This window comes from Diabrotica virgifera, chromosome 2 (assembly GCF_917563875.1).
Source record: "Diabrotica virgifera virgifera chromosome 2, PGI_DIABVI_V3a".
Taxonomy (NCBI): domain Eukaryota; kingdom Metazoa; phylum Arthropoda; class Insecta; order Coleoptera; family Chrysomelidae; genus Diabrotica; species Diabrotica virgifera.
Window position 1 is genome coordinate 64,522,181 of NC_065444.1, and position 21,389 is coordinate 64,543,569.

Below are 21,389 nucleotides of genomic sequence, written 5' to 3' on the forward strand. Positions count from 1 at the left end.
TTTTTAAAACTTCTGTAGGGTAAAAAATAACCGCGATAGAAACGTTTAAGGCTTAAATTTTGCTGCGAGAACCATGTATCCGGGGCCATTTAACATTTTATTTTAAAAAAGTAAGTGGTTTAAAAGATTAAATTAAACGTGGTTTAATAGCCCTTGGAATTAACTTTCAAATGGTTTTTAGGTGAACATGATATCGTAAAAATTAACGGAGTTATTAAAAAAACAATACCATTTTTTTGGAAAAAATTTAAAAAAATAAATTTTGAAACATTTTTGGTGAACAAATTTTAATGCTATCAACTTGTTCGGGGGCTCATTTGATAGATATTTCTAAGTACTTTGCCAAATATTTAATAAGTTAATGTTATAAAATGCATCATCTTCCCGTTATTTAAGCTTGAATACTTAGATTTGGGTACTCGCCGAAAAAACTATAGGTACATCCAATTACGCGTAACTCACCTTTAGTTAACATTCAAAGATTTTTCTAGTAAAGAGTTTATTTCATTTTTTATCAGCTTCAATTTTGGTAATAATAACTATTTTGCAAAAACTTATAGTTTTTGAGTTATTTATGAAAAATCGGTTAAAAACATGCATTTTTCTCACCAAAAAATAAAATCTTTGATCTTTAATAACTCAAAAAGTATTGATTTATTTTATTATCTTTATAGAACAAATTTTGCTTAGAATTTGTCCCTCTATCAAATTATGGGGTTATTTTTAATAAAATAATTTTCACCCCCGAGGAGAGGTGGCCTCCACCCCAGGGTAAAAGCGCAAGTTGGCACCATGCCACCTTTGTTCCTTGAGATATTTTCTAACCACTCACCAATTTTCATGCAAATCGATGGAGGTTCAACGAAATCGGAGGTAGTAACTCATATCCACCTTCAGAGACTGCACTAATATATTCCTATTTCGGTTCACCTGTACACACAAATTGCATATATAGTCCTTTTCATGACCATTTTTCAGTGCGTAACAGTTTTTCGATTTTTCTCTAACGCATTAAATTGTATGTGACAGAAAAAAACGCACGTCGCTGATTACAGACATTTATAACATTTATTCTAGTTATTCTAGTTGTCGATAGATGGCGCCATAATCAAAAAAGAATTATTTATTAAATAAAATAATAATATTATCAATATAATCTGTACAATTTATATGACTATACAAATCAAAGAAAATACCATTTTATAAATGCAATAGACACAATTGATTTGTTTTTATTCCAAATTGAAAATAAAATGTGACAACTGTCAGATTTAACTAAAACGTCATGTTAGAATAAATGTCATAAATGTGTATTATCACGGACTTACCTTTTTTTCTATCATTTGTGACGCACTGAAAAATGGTCATGAAAAGGAGAATACCTAAATACTCTGGGCTAATTAGCAAAATTCATGGAAAAGTTATTTACCAACAATTTTGTTGCTGGAATCGAGTTATAAGATCCTATATATTAATAATATAGGTATGCAAAGTCCGCAGATAGTGTGCTACTTTTTTTATAAACAAAATGGCGCAGACAAATCGTATTTTTTCAATTATTACTCTATAACTCCGAAGATTTTAGCTTTACATCAAAAACACCCAAATAAAAATTTACCGCAATTAAATTCTGCATAGAGATATGTTTTTCCCGATTTGCTCCGACGAAAATTTTCCTCGGAAAATGCGGGTATTCCCAACAAAATCTCTAATTTTCAAATAAAGTTTTAGGTAAGTAATTATTAATCAATAATTAAATACCTTAGTGACATCAAAGCTTTCTTGGTATATATTGTAATTCCAGAAGCCGGTGAAAATTAAACGAATATTTTAGCAACAATTCAATTGTTAATTAACAATTTACGATCGCAATAATAACCAAAATAATCATGGTTCATTGATCAAACTTATAAATATTATAAATATGAGATGCTTATTTAATATTTTATCGACAAAATATGAATTTTTCGTTTTTTTGCATAATCTTTAAATTTTGAAAAAGAAATAGTTATAATGCGCTGGTCTAATTAGTAAAGTACAAAGAAAGGTTATTTACCAGCAATTTAATTGCTGGAATCGAATATTATGATCCTATATATTAATAATATAGGTATGCAAAGTCCATAGATAGTGTGCTACTTTTTTTATTAACAAAATGGCGCCCCCAAATCATGTTTTTTTCAATTATTGGTCTATAACTCCGAAGATTTTAACTTTACGCCAAAAACACTCAAATAAAAATTCACCCCAATTTGATTCTACATAGAGACATGTTTTTCCCGATTTGCTCCGACGAAAATTTTCCTCGGAAAATGTGGGTTTTCCCAATAAAATCTCGAATTTTCAAATAAATTTTTTGGGCACGTAATTATTTATCAATAATTAAATAACTTAGTGAAATAAAATCTTTCTTGGTATAGATTATAACTGCAGAAGCCGGTGAAAATTAAACGAATATTTTAGCAACAATTCAATTATTAATTAACAATTTACGATCGCAATAATAACCAAAATAATCATGGTTCATTGATCAAACTTATAAAGATTATAAATATGAGATGCTTATTTAATATTTTGTCGACAAAATATGAATTTTTCGTTTTATTGCATAATCTTTAAATTTTGAAAAAAAAATAGTTATAATGCGCTGGTCTAATTAGTAAAGTACAAAGAAAGGTTATTTACCAGAAATTTCATTGCTGGAATCGAATATTATGATCCTATATATTAATAATATAGGTATGCAAAGTCCACAGATAGTGTGCTACTTTTTTTATTAACAAAATGGCGCCCCCAAATCGTGTTTTTTTCAATTATTGGTCTATAACTCCGAAGATTTTAACTTTACGCCAAAAACACTCAAATAAAAATTCACCCCAATTTGATTCTACATAGAGACATGTTTTTCCCGATTTGCTCCGACGAAAATTTTCCTCGGAAAATGTGGGTTTTCCCAACAAAATCTCGAATTTTTAAATAAAATTTTTGGGCACGTAATTATTTATTAATAATTAAGTAACTTGGTGAAATAAAAGCTTTCTTGGTATAGATTATAACTGCAGAAGCCGGTGAAAATTAAACGAATATTTTAGCAACAATTCAATTGTTAATTAACAATTTACAGTCGCAATAACAACCAAAATAATCATGAGACATTGATCAAACTTAGAAAGATTATAAAGATGTGATGCCTATTTAATATTTTGTCGACAAAATATAAATTTTTCATTTTTTTGCATAATCTTTAAATGTTAAAAAAAATAGTTATAAACAAATTAACATTTCTCAGAAATTGTTTATTATATTATAATTTTAAAAAATACTTAAAATGCGCATTTCAAAGGTCTTGAAAATGAATGCTTAAGTTATGAAACAGCAAAGTAAACATACGACTACTCCGTTGGTTATAATTTGTTTTAATTATTTCAAAGCTTAAAAGTGAGTTTATGGTACAAATTAATTACTCTCAAAAAATATTTAACATTAGTTCAATGGTTATATTTTATTAAAAGATTAAAAACGTTTTTTTTGTAATTTTTAGCGCGAAAGTATGCTTGATACAGAGCCGCAGCTAAAATGTTCACTCGAAGCGATTGACACGCAGCATACAAATACTACTCTACGTCGCGCGACGGTCGTCGCTTAGAGTGAAAATTTAGCTACAGTACTGTATTAGTCTACTTTCGCGCGTGTAAATTACAAAAAAAAAATATTTATAATCTTTAATTAAAATATAACCATTAAACTAATAATCGATATTTTTTGTAAGTAATTAGCTTGTACTTTAAACTCACTTTTACGCTTTAAAAGAATTCAAAATAATTATAAACAACGTAGTAATCGTATGTTTACTTTGCTGTTTCATAACTTTTTTGCAAATGCTTGCAAAAAAGTTTTAAAGCATTCATTTTCAAGATCATTGAATTACGCATTTTACCTATTTTTTTTAATTAGAATATACTAAAAACTTTCTGAGAAACGTTAATTTGTTTATAACTATTTTTTTTAAACATTTAAAGATCATTCAAAAAAATTAAAAATTTATATTTTGTCGACAAAATATTAAATAGGCATCTCATCTTTATAAGATTTCAAAGTTTGATCAGTGTATCATAATTATTTTGGTTATTATTTCGACCGTAAATTATTAATTAATAATTGAATTGTTGCTAAAATATTAGTTTAATTTTCACCGGCTTCTGGAACTATAATCTAAACCAAGAAAGCTTTTATGTCACCGAGTATTTAATTATTGGTAGATAATTACTTATCTAAAACTTTATTTGAAATTTAAAGATTTTGTTGGGAAAACCCGCATTTTCCGAGGAAACTTTTCGTCGCAGCAGATCGGGAAAACATTTCTTTATGCAGAATTTAATTTCGGTGAATTTTTATTAGGGTGTTTTTGGTGTAAAGTTAGAATTTTCAGAGTTATGGAGCAAAAATTAAAAAAACACGTTTTGTAGGCGCCATTTTGTTAATAAAAAAAGTAGCACACTATCTGCGGACTTTGCATACCTATATTATTAATATATATATATATATATATATATATATATATATATATATATATATATACATCTTTCCAACAATGTTGCGTCTTTTCGTACTTGCACCTTCTTGCGTCTCCTTGATAGCGATGAGTTACGTTCGATTCGATAGTGAATATTTGTTATAAACTGTTTATTAATAAGGGCTGCTAATTTTGGTTTTAATAAAATATTTTTTTTAAATTCAAATTTTCATTCAATTTGCAAATGTTGCTAACTCCTTTCGGTACCCCACTTTATTAGCTCCAATTTAGTGTATATTGTATATTATTGCGTCATTACAGTGTTGCCATACTTACTTACTACAAAAAGTTCGAACACCTGTTCTCATTCATCAGCTAAATTTAGATTCCTACAAGGGAAACCAATTATAGATGTTTTAAATGGACTTTTTAACTTTGGTTACTCAATGCATTTAAAATAGATCCTCATGAATGATAATAATAATTTTATTTTATTTTAAATTGGTATTTATTTAATAGGAGTATTAATAAAACGATAATAAAAATTTTCTAGTTTTTATTCCTTGATAAAAACAACAATCATTTAAAATAAAAAATTTTATTCTTTTAAATATAAACAATCATTCTTAGAGTAATGTAAAACCCAAAATTTAATAAAAAAACATGCGTTAATTTTTATTATTGCAATATGAATTTTGTATGAATACTTTAATCTTTAACCAGTTATTTTGTTCAATAGCTCAGGAAATTTATTCTTTAGTTCTTCACACTTCCCTTTTTTTGGAGGCCTTCTAGATTTGATATGATTCTTGAAAAGGTTTAGAGTGACAGACTTTTGTCTTTCTGTCCATGGAACTAGTTTTCGCGCAGTCTTATTTTTGAATGTTTTATTTTTTTTTTCTTTGTAAAAATGGTATTCTCACTTTTAGGGCAGTCAATGAGGGTATTTGGCTCCGAATTCCATCCTACTATATCGATTTACTTGATATTTTTACAGTAAGTAGGGAATAGCTCAAGAAACAAAGTCTACCCTATGCCGATGTGAGCTTTTATCTTGGGGGTGGTTCTCACCCCTTCTCGAGGGTGAAAAATGTTTTGGTTAAAATAGCCACGGAAGAGGCTAGAGAACATAATTTTAAGCAAAACTGTTCTATAATTATTTTTTTAAAACTCAATACTTTTTGAGTTATTCGTACGAATTCGTATTTTTTCGTACGAATTTTTGCGAATAAATTAAAAACTATGCATCTAATAAAAAAACTATATAACATATTTCTGTAGGTTATAAAAAACAAAGAGATTCGTCCCTTCATAAATCTTCTAGTTAAAATACAAATAGGGATATGGTAGGTAAGAAGAGTTCGTTTTTTTGCTGCATGCTCAAATCGGTGTATTCAACTTGAAATAACAGAGAAACTGTCGATTTTAGGTGTATAATGATACTAATAACTTTTGTAGTGCTTGAAAAGACCTTTAAAATGAGCAATACTAATTGTCGATTACATGCAAACTAAGCGAGATATTCTGCAAAAAATTGATGACTAATGTATTTTAAGAAGAAATGAGAAGTATATTTAACCCCTCATCCATCAGAATTTAAATACCTACATCGTTTTTCTTCTACAATACTTTTTATTATAGTGTTATTTCTATGTTTAAAAAGTTGGACCAGATTAAAGTGAATGGTTTTTGAAAAAAATAAGATCAAATTATAGAGCGCATTTTTAAATTTTCTTAGAAATCTTCCTTTTCCTCCATGTAACTCGAAAAAGATAAGAGATACGAAAGAAAGATATTACACAAAAATGTAGGGATTTTTCAGATAAAAATTTCCTTTTTATTTTTCATTACTCTATCTCTTATCATTTTCAAGTTACATGGAGAAAAAGGAAAATTTTTAAGAAAATTTAAAAATGCGCTCTAAAATTTGATCTTTGTTTTTTCAAAAACCATTCATTTTAAACCCGTCCAACTTTTTGAACATAGAAATAACACTATAATAAAAGGTATTTTGGAGGGAAAATTATGCATTTACATTTTGGTGGATGTGGGTTAAAATTACTTCTCATTTTTTCTAAAAATACATTAGTTATCAATTTTGTTTGCATCATATCTCGCTCAGTTTTAATGTAATGGACCTTTAATATAGCTCATTGTAAAGGTCTTTTCAAGCACCTCAAAAGATATTAGTAGCATTATACACCTAAAATCGACCGTTTTTCTGTTATTTCAAGTTGAATACACCAATTTGAGAATGTACCAAAAAACAAAATATTTTCACCTACCATATCTCTTTTTTGTATAACTGGAAGATTTAATAAGGCAAGTCTCTCTTTGTTTTTTTATAACCTACAAAAATGTTTAATATAGTTTTCTTAGTTAGATGCATAGTTTTTAAGGTATTCGCAAAAAACCGTTCGAAAAGGGTTTTCAACCACGAATATCTCAAAAAGTATTGAGTTTTCAAAAAAAAATTATGGAACAGTTTTTGCTTAGAATTAGGTTCTCTAGCGAATTCCGTGGTAATTTTAACCAAAAAATTTTCCACCCTTAAGAAGGGGTGGGAACCACCCCCAAGATAAAAGCACACATCGGCATAGGGTAGACTTTGAATTAGGAGATAAGTAGAAGCTAGGCCCAAAATTTTATTAAAATCCATGCAGTAGGATAGAATTTGGAGGTAATATCCTATTCTTGCTCCCATTGACTGGCGTATTTGACTAGTTGATGGTTCACTATCATCATGTAGCAAACACTTTAACTCATCGTCACCATCAACATCGCTTTCAGAAAAGTTATCTTCCAAAAGATTTTTGTCCATATCAATTTCTACTTCATCTAAAGATTTTCCTTTGAATTTGTTGGCTGTTCCCTTCTCCATTACCATCAACAGTTTCGCTATTTTAGTAGTTTGGTAAATATCATCTGGCAGTCTGTAGGAACTTCTGTAGTTCTGTCTGTATCCCATGAAAGTAGCTAATTGTTCAATCTCTCCATCAGATAAATTTAATAATTGTGATAAAGTTGCCAGATGCTTACGCAAACGAGCCGATGTTATATAAGTAGGATCTTTCGCAACGGATAATTTTGCGTGCTCTCCTAATATTTTGTAACTGATTAAATGTGAAGAAGATTTAACAGGAGCAAATAGGTAAGGATTATCCCTTGGTACAAATTCATTTCTAACCGCAAGCAAAGTATAGATATGATTTTGTACCTCGGGGTTGAACAAAACTGGAACACCCCTTCCCCTCTTGCCTCTAATGGCTACTGTCTTCATTGAACTTAATAGTTTTTTTTTTCAGAAGGTGAAACTGCTTTTTGAAACTCTTCATATTTTTGATTTCCGATAGAGTTAACATAAGTGTAAAAGGACATTCTCTGTAATTCTCCAGAACGTTTTCTGTTTATCAAAATTATTCTACAGTACACAGATTCAATGAGATTGTTAAACGCTTTAATATCTTCTAATTTTACTACATTTTTGGAGTTAGTCTTTTGCGGTGCATTTTCAACTGTAGTGTCACAAATAATTCTGCAGAATTTTCGTTGCATCGTCAGCAAGTTTAACTAAATGGGATCTTAGCAATTTTAGACCATTCGCTAGTGGAACTATTGTAACCTTATTCCATTTGTTAAGATTTAAATTATTAGCTGCTTGGGTTGAGGCCTCAATACTCCAGTTTGCCTCAAATAGATGAATTAAAGTTTTAAGCTATGCCTCAATTGTAGCAGTTGAAACAGATAAGTATGCAGTTTGTTTCTTATAGGCAAAAGTGATTGCAAAATCGCAACATTGTTTGAGTGATCTCATGGCATATATTCATGGCAACATTTGGAGACAAGTCTTTTTCAGGATCATAACAAGCTATTCGTTTTGTGGTTTCAACAAAGGCATCAAATACTTTGGTCGCAATGCTGAAAACATAGTGGATATAGATGGGTCTATTTTTCTCCTTTCTTTAAATATTTTTGACAATTCCCTCATTTTGCGTGATGTAACTGCTATAAAATGCTTTTCTCTGTGCGTCTTCAAACAACGGGTTCCAAATGAACGAATTAGAAAGTCGTTCTTGGCTTCCATTGAAATCCTGTCCGCTCTCATCCTGAGAAACATTTCTTCTTTTAGTCGATGATCAATTTTAATGTTGGGACACATTTTTGATTGGCTAGCAAATTGTGCCTTCTCTTGATTGCTTCTATTTCCACATTTTTTTTCTATGTCGGTATAATAGTTTGGAAGAGAAAAATCCTAAACAATTGTCACAATGAATGAGAACCCGATCTGGTACATAAGTCTGTCTAACAGCCTTGAAACAGTTTCCACCATCACTCAGTTAAAAAATTTCCTAGAGTTTATCAAATAGACATCTTCTTTCACATGATTTGATTGGTTTGAAGATAATTTCAGCCACATCGACTTCCATTGAATGGTTCCTTATAATATGGCGACCAAAATTAAGAACTTCCGTTTCACAGTAGTAACAATAATCTGGTTTTCTTTTGTAAGGGTGTTCGAGATTACCTGTATTTCTACATTTTTGTTTATTGTAATTGTGTATATGTTCTTGTACCCCAGTTATCGTTGACTCGAGGGCTGAAACATCTTTCACTTCATGGATTAACTGGTGGTCGGTACAAGTTTCTGTGAGAATCCTGAGATTTTTTTGACTTAAGTTTGTAGCACTGCTGTTATCTGAATCGGTCTCCTATAATAGAAAATATATAATTAAAGTATATACGAGCTTTATTCGCGCAATCCGCCAAATAATTTTGTTCAGTGTAAGTTATCTACTAAATAAATATCTTTGTACTTTAAAAGGTAAATAGTGCATAAATATATTCTACATCGCTAAGAAAAAGAGCTTGATTGAAAAGATTGACATGCAATTTGGTGTGCTTTTGACCTGGGGGTGAGTTTCACCCCTTCTCGAGGGTGAAAAAATATACGTTCAAAATAAGTCCGGAAATGAAACTGACTAATTATAAACAACTTCGGTTCTATAGAAAGGAGAAAAAAATGATGTATGTATGAGGTCTCTAGACCCAGCAGAAGCTGAGTTCTAGCTAATGAAAAATAGGATATTCGTCAAATTCCAAAACGAATATTTCAACTTAAAATATCCAAAAATTAAAAAGGTTTCTGAGGAAAACTCATTACAACTTTTGTAAAGTGTTAAAAAAATCTTTATTTCTGTTTATAAATGAGTTTCTAGCATCAACCGTAAGCAAGTTACGCTCAAAATAAAGTTGGTAACTTTTTTTATAAAAAAAAAATGTGAAAATCACCCCATAATTAGCATCTAAAATAAAATTAATCGTTACCGCTTCACAAGTTCCTTTACTCGTGCACGTATTGTTTATATGGTCTGTTAGTTCATCGGTTCAATGTGCTTATTTTTAAAAGAGCTGTAGTAGAGAGGGCTTGAACGAATCACTAATCACGAGTGTATGCAAATAATTTTAAACAGCCATATCTGAATCCATTTTTGTCTTACTGAATCTCAAAAAAAAAGTATTCAAAAAAGCAAAGCTTACAAATTTTTGTTCTTTGAGGTTTTTGGTGCCTATCAATAATAATTTGTAACTTATATTGAAAAAAAACATGTTTTTGTCAAAATTAAAAATTAAGAAAATTTTACTTTATTTCCAATTTTTTCAAAGATAAACACTTTGAACCGATGAAACTTAGAGATCATCAAAATAATACATAAGTAAAGCCACTTGTGAAGCGGTAACGATTAATTTTCTTTGAGATCCTAATTACGGGGTGGTTATCCCATTGTTTTTTTTTTCAAAAAAGACGGACTAACTTTATTTTGAGCGTAACTTGCTTACTTTTGATGTTAGAAACTTGAAAAAAAAACGAAAATAAAGCTACTTTTAAACTTTTCCTCAAAAGTTTCTCCATTTTTTTATTATTTCACGTTGAAATATTGATTTGGAATTTGACGAATATGAAACTATTTTTCATTGGCTACAAAACTGCTTATGCTGGGTCTAGAGGCCCCATACATACACCGTTTTTTCACTTTGTATAAGCTGTATTTCTGCTAAAAGTATTTTTTTTCCGATAAAATATTCACTTTTTGAGTTATCTGCGAAAAACCATCTAAAAACATGTTTTTTTGTTGTTGAAAAATGAACATATTCACTCGCAAATAACTCGAAAAATATTAACTTGTGAAAAAGGCTATAGAACAAAAGTAGTTGCTTAAAAATAATCAATTTATCCATCACCGGCCTTTTTTTTAAAGCATGTTTTTTCACCCCCGAGAAGGAGTGAAACTCATCCCTAGGGCAAAAGCACACATCGGCACAATATCACTTTCTTTCTTAGCCTTGTTAGCTATGTGTTTGCCAAATTTCATGTCAATATAAACGGTTGTTTAAAATTTGGAGCAAAAACCGTGAGTAAATGGATTTATTTTTAGTAAGAGTACATTATTCCTTTGAAATGATATATGTACCTATTTTTACAATTATTGAAACTTAAAACAAGTGGTCACAAAAATGATTGCAATGACGTCCAAATATTTGAATATTTACCATTTTTTTTAAATTACAAAAAATTATTTTTTAATTTAATGCTGTGCTAGTAAGTTTATTTCAATTTATCCAATAAATGAAAACAGTAACTGATTTCTTTAAAAATGTACTTAACAAAGTTGTGCATTTAACTTCTTTAACTGATTAAGTAATTACTGAATTGATAAATATTATCAAAAATATTTTTAATATATTTTACTCTTTTAGTGCATAGGCTAATAAATCTCGAAATCAAAAAGAAAAAATAATTAAAAATTTTTCCCTTCTAATAAAAATATTAACATAGAAATTCACTTACCTATTTGTTTGAGGATTAAAAGAACACAATAAATATACGACGCAATAAGCAACAGGACGAACAAGTTGATATATTAAAATCAACGAGAAACAAACCGCCGAAAACAAACTAGCCAAGGTCGAAAGATTCTGTTATGTTCTAAAAATAGATACTCTGGGCAACGTTGTCATATCTCCTATTTTGACGCAATAATGTTCTAAAGGAAACGAAGTATACGGTAAATATGTATATTATAACCGCGCCACTTTCGTCAACTCGCTGAACTAACATTATTCATTTGGTTACAAGTTTAGAATATTATTGCGTCTCACGATTTTTAGGAGAAGTTTAATATCTCAGAAATCTAACTAGAGAGCGGCATGACGTTTTGGGCTATGGTTAAATATAGAAATCTGCATTTAACTAAGGCGCCATTTTTAAGTAGAAGTAGTGGGAAGTCCATAAAATCAGGATGGTTTTATTGCGTCCAATATTCGGACGTAATAGTTCGAAGGACGCAACATTCAATGCTACGGTATATAATATGGAAGCAATAATGATATAAATATGAATATATATATATATATATATATATATATATATATATACATATATATATATATATATATATATATATATATATATATATATATATATATATATATATATATATATATATATATAATCATAAGATTCGATTCCAGCAATAAAATTGCTGGTAAATAACTTTTCCCCAAAAATGGCCTATTCTCCGATAATCAGCCCAGACTAAAAGTGTATAGAGCAATGGACGCTTTCGACGTCTAGGGAGAGGCAAATTTATAAGCCAAAAAATAGGGTTGTAACATTTTTTATCATTTTTTGATCATTTGATAATCTTGGACTTCTCGTATAAAAAGTTCGATAATATATTAATTAATCATTATGTCTAAAATTAATAAAATTATTTTAAATATTTCTGTCAGTTTGGTAAATATTTACTTTTTCGCGCATGTTTACCATTCTGTCTTCCCTTTTTATTTTAGATCAATTAATTAGTCTGTATGTAAACACAGAGTGATCAGCATCCGTGCTTTTTTTAGGTCATTAAATATTGTTTACGTAAGTTTTGACCTCCAGGACATATTTGCACAATTAAAATTTTGATGTTTTCATATACCTAGATACACACATAGTGCAGTTAACTTTATTGCAATGTTTTTTTCATTTATGCACATTATTTTTCACTCTCCTATTTCCCTTATTTATAATAGACAATTTTGTCAATTTTTCTTTGATGTCTTATCTTATCTTAGGGTAATGCTTTTCGAGTGTAGTACCTATATGTATGTATTTTGTATGTATCGATGTATAAATGCATATTTGTTTGTATATTACCATTACGATAACACGCGCTATAGCCCAAATGGCTTAACTGATTTTAGCAAACATAGGCGAGTGACATAGGCTTTATTATTTTCATAAGAAATCAACAAATTCAATTTTGTGGGATCGGTACCTACCGGGGGACCGCAGATGTTCGGATACAATTAGCGTCTCTTTGTAAAAACAATGAAGTCGACTTTACTAAGTAACAAGACACTTACTTAACGCACACACTACAAATTACCCTATCTGATTGAGAAATCCAATCCAATGGAGAAATCCATGCCAATGACCATTAGTTGTCGAGGGATTTAAACCAAATAAAAAAAATTACAGGTATGGCAAAAAGATTAAAAATTTATCGGTGTATTGAGTTACGATTTGAATAATAACTGAAGGCGGCTAGGTTGCTGTCCAAATTTTTTTATCACCTAAATTTAGTAGCTATCTCCTCAACTCCTGTTTTTGGAATCGCTGCATACGAATATTATGTCATAGTTTTATGGAAATTATATACAAAATCAGTTGTTCCTGCTTATCAGGTGCCTCTGAGACCATCGCCGACATGATATTCGTGTTCAGCGATCCCATAAACCTCCGAGCAACGAGTTTGCACTGATTCTATATCGATTTTGTACAAAAATCCAGGAGACTATTCCCATTACTATTCCCAGCGACCCGAAAAATCCCCGATTTAACACTTTTTACACTGGTTTTGCTATCTTAATTTTCATAAATCTACAGGAAGCAAGGCTCGTCCTGGTCAAAAAGTACGTCAGAGATCATCGCCGTCGAGATATTCGTGATCAGCGTCCCTAAAGCCTCCCGAGTAATAAGTTTGCACTCTGAAGACAGACTCCTCAGCCGCACTAAACACCAAAAAAGCTAGGTGTAATACTCGATGGAACGCTAAAGCTTTAAAGATCATCCGCATATCGAACGTGTTGACGCCCAACTAAACCAGGCTTTTCGTATTATCTCAGGCACAATCAAGGCCACGCCAACGTACTGACTATACCAGCACTAGGCCACATAGAATATAGCCCCCTCACATGTCCACAAAACATGCCCTTGTCAGGGAGTATAAAAAAATTAACACAGATCCTGTGCTCCGCTCCCACGTTGGTATTATCGGCAGAGACATAAAGGCCCGTTTTCACGCTACGTTTTCTTGTACGTTTTGTGGGTCATACAAAACGTTCGACAAAACGTACGTTTTGTCGATAAGCGGATTTAATTTTTTCGATTCGACAAGACGTACGTTTTGCTGTTTTCACGCTACGTCTTATTTTAAGTTTTGATAGGATTTGTCCTATCACACAAAACGTACAATAAGACGTAGCGTGAAAACAGCAAAACGTACGTCTTGTCGAATCGAAATGAAATCCAATATACACTGGACAAAACGTACGTTTTGTCGTAAGTTTTGTAGGCCCACAAAACATACAAGAAAACGTAGCGTGAAAATGGGCCTTAAAATCCGCTTATTGACAAAACGTACGTTTTGTATTACCCACAAAACGTACAAGAAAACGTAGCGTGAAGATGGGCATTTAAAGTAGGCTTCGTTCAAGAAACAACCCTCTATAGTTCATTCGCGTTTAAAGGCTCGTTTTCACGCTACGTCTTATTGTACGTTTATACAATAAAATGTGGCGTGTAAACAGCAAAACGTACGTTTTGTCGAATCGAAAAATGTATAGGATTTGTCCTATCACACAAAACGTACAATCAGACGTAGCGTGAAAACAGCAAAACGTACGTCTTGACGAATCGAAAAAATTAAATCCGCTTATTGACAAAACGTACAAGAAAACGTAGCGTGAAAACAAGCATTAAGATGAGTAACGACGCCAGTTTCCGACGTCTGGTTCGTGGGTTTTTCGTGACATCGAAGCTTGTGATTGGTTAGAAATTTATTTATAATATAGAATAAATTAATTTATAACAAACGACAAGCTGTGACGATACGAAAAACCCACGAATCAGGCCATCAGGCGTCTGAAACTGGCGTCGTTACTCATCTTGAAAGCGAATGAACTTTAGACAGTCTAGACTCTAGACTCTGAAAGAATTCTAATTGAAAGAAACTTCAATATCGCCGACCGTGGGCGAGAATAATGGGAGAAGAATGCAACGTCTACCACCCGGAATATGCCAAGTATTACAAGGAAGCCAGAGAGTTTCGACCAACCAAGATGAATCTGGGCCACACTGAAGATAATAAGAACAAACTGTGACAGGTGCTTTAACTCACTTTTCAGGTGAGGAAAAATACCGTCTCCGATTTGCGATTGCGGCGCTGCAAGATTAACGCTCCTTTCACACACTAAGAATTTTGCACGTGCGATGGCTTGAACGCACGATGACATTCCAATAGTGGCTCGAGCAATCATATGAAACCTTTCTCATTACACGGCGCGGTTGGAACGTTCGTGGCGCGAGAAAGGTTCCATATGATTGCTCGAGCCACTATTGATATATCGTCGTACGTTGAAGCCATCGCACGTTCAAATTCTTAGTGTGTGTAATGAGGGTACCTAACGCTTGTTTCACACACTAAGAATTTTGAACGTGCGATGGTTGAAATGCACATAGTGGCTCGAGCAATCATATGGAATATTTTTCCCTTCACCGCTTGAAACGTCCAGTGTTCGGTAACGGTTAAATATTTTAGTGGAGGAATGCCCGATCAGATCCTACAGTGGCAATCCGTCCGATTTCTTAGTAATGACCAATAGTCTAGTCGCAACATAGGGGGTCCCGTGTACACTTTTAGGTCGCCGCGATTTGATGGTGGTATTATAGGTTTTTGGGGTCGCTGAATCCAATGGAAGTGGTCTGGAAGCCCAAATGTGGTGCGTTTAATTGTTATTAACAAATTATGGTAAAACTATAGCCCAGTAAATGAACGGGAAATTCGGCGATACCGTGTAATTTTCAGGGGCAACTCCGAATTGCATGAAAATTTGGATTTAGGTTCTACTTACCCTCCACTTCAAAGTTGAAATTGTGCCGTTGGTTGCTTTTACTTGGGGGGTGACAGTCACCCCTTCTCGGGGGTGAAAAAACATACGTTCAAGATAAGTCCGGAAATGGATAAATGGACTGATTTTAAGCAACTTTTGTTCTATAGAGTTTTTTACGTAAGTCAATACTTTTCGAGTTATTGGCCATTGAAAACGTTGATTTTTCGACAAAAAAACTACGTTTTCAGACGGTTTTTCGCAAATAACTCAAAAAGTAAATATTTTATCGAAAAAAATATCCTTAGCAAAAGTGTAGCTTATAAAAAACCCAAAAACATGGTGTATCAGTAAAGTCTATCAATCCAAAGTTGTAGCTCATGAAAAATACGTTCTTATTCGTCTAATTCCAAATCGAATATTTCAAGGTGAAATCACCGAAAAATTAAGCACTTTTAGGAAAAAAGCCATTTAAACTTTTTGAAAGTGTTTGCATTTAAAGCTTTGTTTTAATTGTTAATAAAAATTTTAACATTAAAAATAAGCGAGTTACGCTCAAAATAAAGTTAGCTCTCTTTTTTTTTTGTAAAAAATCACGAAAATCTTATGAAAGATTTTCATGATTTGAAACAAACATACATGAAAATACAAACAATTTCCTTACCTATCTATTTTTTATATGATCTGTCAGTCTCACCGGTTTAAAGTGTTTATTTTTGAAATGGTTATAATTGAGAAAACTTGAATGGGTCACTAATCACGAGTGTATGCAAATTTTGAACAGCCACATCTTAACCAATTTTTGTCTTGCGGAGAAACAAAATAAACTAGCATATTTATAATAGCAAAATATACATTTTTTTACTCCTTAAGATTTTTCTTATCACTAATACTTTTTAAGTTATTTTGAAAAAATTAAATTTTTCAAAAATTTTTAGAATTTTTTTTTTTATTTTAAAACCAAATGTTTTCAAAAATAAGCACTTCAAACCAATCAAACTTACAGATCATATAAACAATACACATACAGTTAAAATAGATGGTAAAGCCAAACGATTAATTTCATTTAGGGTGCTAAATAGACGGAGGTTTTCACGATTTTTTTTACCAAAAAAAAAGGGGCCAACTTCTTTTTTCACTGTAACTCGTTTATTTTTGATGCTGTAAACTTTTGTAAAAAACAAATAATAAGCTTTTTTTCGATACTTTAAAAATGTTAATAAGGTTTTCCCGAAAAACGCTTCTTTCTTCGGCCATTTCGCGTTGAATTATTCGATTTGGAATTAGACGAATAAGAACGTATTTTTCATGAGCTACAACTTTGCTTCTACTCAATTTGTAGACTTTACTGGTACACCATTTTTTTCGTTTTTTTATAGGCTACACTTTTGCTAAAAATATATTTTTCGATAAAATATTTACTTTTTGAGTTATTTGGGAAAAACAATCTGAAAACGTAGTTTTTTTGTCGAAAAATCAACATTTTAAATCGCGAATAACTCGAAAAGTATTGACATACGTAAAAAACTTTATAGAACAAAAAGTGCTTAAAATAAGTCAATTTATCCATTACCGGCCTTATTTTAAAGACGCGTTTTTCAGCCCCCGAGAAGGGGTAAATGTCACCCCTTAAGTAAAAAACCAACGGCACAAATTCAACTTTGAAGTGGAGGGTAAGTAGAACCTAAATCAAAATTTTCATGCAATTCGGAGTTGCCCCTGGAAATTACACTCCAAAACGGTCATTTATTGGGCTACTAGGTATTTTTCAGGAATTATTAAAAGCCCTGTAAATAAATTGATAGTGTTAAGGTCTTCTCTGGTGTATTCTTAGTCCCTGAATCGAATGCGACTAGTCGCAATTACGCAAAATATGTTCTTATTTTGTTGATAACAAAATAATAGTTTATTCGCCGAAAAGCTCAAAATGCACTATCTACAGCAAGTTTGTAATCTTTTTCATAGTATTTTTATAAGCTAAATCGATTGCCGCTAGTCTTGATAGCTTAAACCACGTTCCGACTTTGTTATTAATAAATCATTGCAAAAATAATGGTTTATAGTACGTTCACTCACGGTTTTTGCTCTAGATTTTCAAAAACCACTTGGATTATCATGAAATTTGCATTAACGTAGCTAACATGTCAAACAAAACAAGTGATATTGTGCCGATGTCTGTTTTTACCATGGGAGTGAGTTTCACCCCTTTTCGGGGGTTAAAAAAGAAACCTTTAAAATAAGTCCGGAAGTGGATAAACTGATTAATTCTAAGCAACTTTTGTTCTATACAGTTTTTTCACTAAGTCAATAATACTTTTCGTGTTATTTGGTTTTTTGTTGAAAAATGAACATATTCAATCGCAAATAACTCGAAAAGTATTGACTTAGTGAAAAAACTGTATAGAACAAAAGTTGCTTAGAATTAATCAGTTTATCCAATTCCGGACTTATTTTAAAGGCTTCTTTTTTCACCCCCGAAACGGGGTGAAATTCACCCCCAGGGTAAAAGCACACATCGGCACAATATCATTTGTTTTGTTTGACATGTTAGCTACGTGTATGCCAAATTTCATGTCATTCCAAGTGGTTTTTTAAAATTTAGAGCAAAAACCGTGAGTAAACGTACTATAAACCGTTATTTTTGCAATAATTTATTAATAACAAAAGTCGGAACGTGGTTTAAGCTATCACGACTAGTGACAATCGATTTAGCGTATAAAAATACTATGAAAAAGATTACAAACTTTCCGTAGATAACGCATTTCGAGCTTTTCGGCGAATAAACAATTATTTTGTTATTAACAAAATAAGAACACATTTTGAGTAATTGCGACTAGTCGCATTCGATTCAGCGACCAAAATACACCAGAGAAGACCTTAACACTATCAATTTATTTACAGGGCTTCTAATAATTCCTGAAAAACACCTAATTTTACCATAATTTGTTAATAACAATTAAACGCACCGCATTTAGGCTTCCAGACCACTTTCATTGGATTCAGCGACCCAAAAACCTATAATACCAGAATACAGAGTAAATACCAGAATAAAAGTGTCCACGTGACCCCCTATGTTGCGACTAGACTAGACTAGGAGTCGATTGAATATATTTATCAAGTAAATGTTTGTAAATATTAATTATTGTTATTTACTGTTTGTAATGTATTGTCTTCTTTGCTTATAAGCAAAACTCAACTGTGATGTAGCTGTAGTCTAAATAAATAAATACAATAAATAAAATACAAACAAATTATAAATACTTAAACATCAAAACCTTGTACATATTTGTTATCGCTATAACTTTTAATATCAACATTACTCTTACATATATTGTCAATAAAAGATTAAAAATTATTAACGTTGCAAAAAGTAATATAAGTAATAAGGATATGCAATTTTCAAAGAGAATTGTATTTATTGTGTAAATCTAATAGTGTGAATAACATGCCCAAAAAAATTTCAGGTTCCAAAATTACCGAACAAAATGAGAAGGTTCAACTCAAACGAGAACTGGGCTTGTTCTCGGCAATCAACTTCATCTTGGCCATCATGATAGGATCTGGGATCTTCGTATCCCCTGCATCGGCTTTGAAATACTCAGGTTCAGTTGGAATGTGTATGGTGGTTTGGGTGTCATGTGGAATAATCTCATTATTAGGTATGTATTTTAAATGTTTAATAGTGAATATTTAAATGATTTAATCGTCTGGCAAAACTTTGGATGAAGGTTGACAGTTATGTTGCACAAGATGTACAATCATCGTAAGTTGTTTCTATCAATATTAGACTGTAATATTTATAACATATATAAATGTACGTGTGTTGAAAGGGTAATAGCTTATGGGGAACTGTCGTTAACGGACAAGTTCCTTCTTATAGTTGCCATCAAATTATTTGAGTGGTGTGATTAAGTTTCCGGCACAAGTAGAAAGTAATAAATGTTAATCTATTGTACGTTTAATTATTACAGGTACCTGCTATTTAGTATAAATATGTTTAGCTCTTGAAACAATGACACCACTCAAATACAAATGACTTTGTAATAGGATTAAGATACGGTTTCTGCAATAATTTGTTGGTAAATATACTCGCAGACAGGGAATGCGTGCTGTCGCCACAATTATTTAATGTGTATCTACTCCCAACTAATATTTCAGGAGTCACTATGGGAAAGAACTGAAGATGTAAGGATTGGAGGGAGCATAATTAATATCATAATATTTGCAGACGATACCGCAATCATGGTAGATAATATATAGACGATTTGCAAATTCTTCTAGAAGTCATTAACAGAGAAAGCAAAAAGATGGGACTAACAAATATGGTCTTATATAGATAAAACCAAATACATGGTTATTTCAAAAAACTCTGTTGACAACATGAATCTGACATTGGAGGGTAAACCGTATCGATAAGTATAAATACCTCGGAGCAATTATAAACTCATAGTTAGATCAAGATGATGGGATAAAGCTCAGAATAGAAATAGCTCGAAAAGGATTTATGGTATAGTATTTTTACTACAAAAGCGATATTACGTAGGTCAAAATTTTTGACGTAAGAGAACTGTCAAAACATTAGAATGTGACTTTTCATTATTGCCATGTTTATAATAAACATCCCAATAATGAAAAGTCACATTCTAATGTTTTGACAGTTCTCTTACGTCAAAAATTATGACCTAGGTAATATCGCTTTTGTAGTAAAAATACTATACTAGTACACTTTAGAAGACCAAAAATAATCATTTTTTTCTCAGAACCTTTATTAGAAATGAACATAAAACTTGTTACATATTAATATCTAACTCTTAGAGAGTTAAAAAAATATAATATATTTTTTCATTTATGCACGTACACTAATATTGCAGGATTGGGATATCTGAAACAAAAAAATCGTACTGCTCTTGAAAAAGGAAGGTTTCTTACGTGACAATTTACCACAATTTGACCAAAAAATAAAAAATAAATATTTTTTAACCATGGATAACTGAAGAAAAACGGATGATTTTTTCACAAAATTTTTTCAAATTTCCGTAAAATCTTTTCTTTGAGGAATTTTTCACTAACGGTGGTAAATTGTCACGTAAGAAACCTTCCTTTTTCAAATGCCGTACAATTTTTTTGTTTCAGAGATCCCAATCCTGAGATTAACTGTCCGCCATCGAAATTACTTTTTTTCGAGGCCTCGACTTTGGCGCCTTTACAATATTAGTGTACGTGCATAAATGAAAAAAGATATATTTTTTGTATTCTCCAAGAGTTAGATATTAATATGTAAAAAGTGTTAATGTTTATTTCTAATAAAGGTTCTGAGAAAAAAAATCTTGAAAAAATGCTTATTTTTGGTCTTCTAAAGTGTACTAGTACCTTATAAAATACAAGTCAATGTTTACAAATAAGAAATTGAGTATGGCTATTAGATTGAGATTCATCGAATGTTATGTTTGGTCATAACTACTATATGGGGTAGAAGCTTGGACTCTGAAAGCCCAATCCGTAAAAAATTTGGAGGAATTCGAAATGTGTCTACAGGGTGATTGATTAGTGGGGTAAAGCTCCGTAGATCCGCTATAGTAATAGATAGCAATAAAAGTTAATGACAAAAATTGTAGCAAACTTTGAGCTTCACATTACAAAATTAGTTAGAATGTTACAGGGTGTTCGATAACATCGTGGCAAATCAAACTTATGTTTTTTTTTAATGGAACACCCTATA

At 31.3% G+C, this 21,389-nt stretch overlaps 1 protein-coding gene across 3 annotated transcripts in view; it reads left to right on the forward strand.

Moving 5' to 3' along the window:
• LOC114330085 (b(0,+)-type amino acid transporter 1) overlaps window positions 1-21,389 on the forward strand; it is a 156,146-nt gene that overhangs the window by 36,301 nt on the left and 98,456 nt on the right. For all 3 annotated transcript variants that reach the window (XM_028279398.2, XM_028279400.2, XM_028279397.2), the window contains exon 2: window positions 19,135-19,329. In XM_028279398.2, coding sequence (XP_028135199.1) covers window positions 19,221-19,329 — 109 coding nt within the window. In that variant the 5' untranslated portion in view covers window positions 19,135-19,220. The remainder of the gene's footprint in view (window positions 1-19,134; window positions 19,330-21,389) is intronic.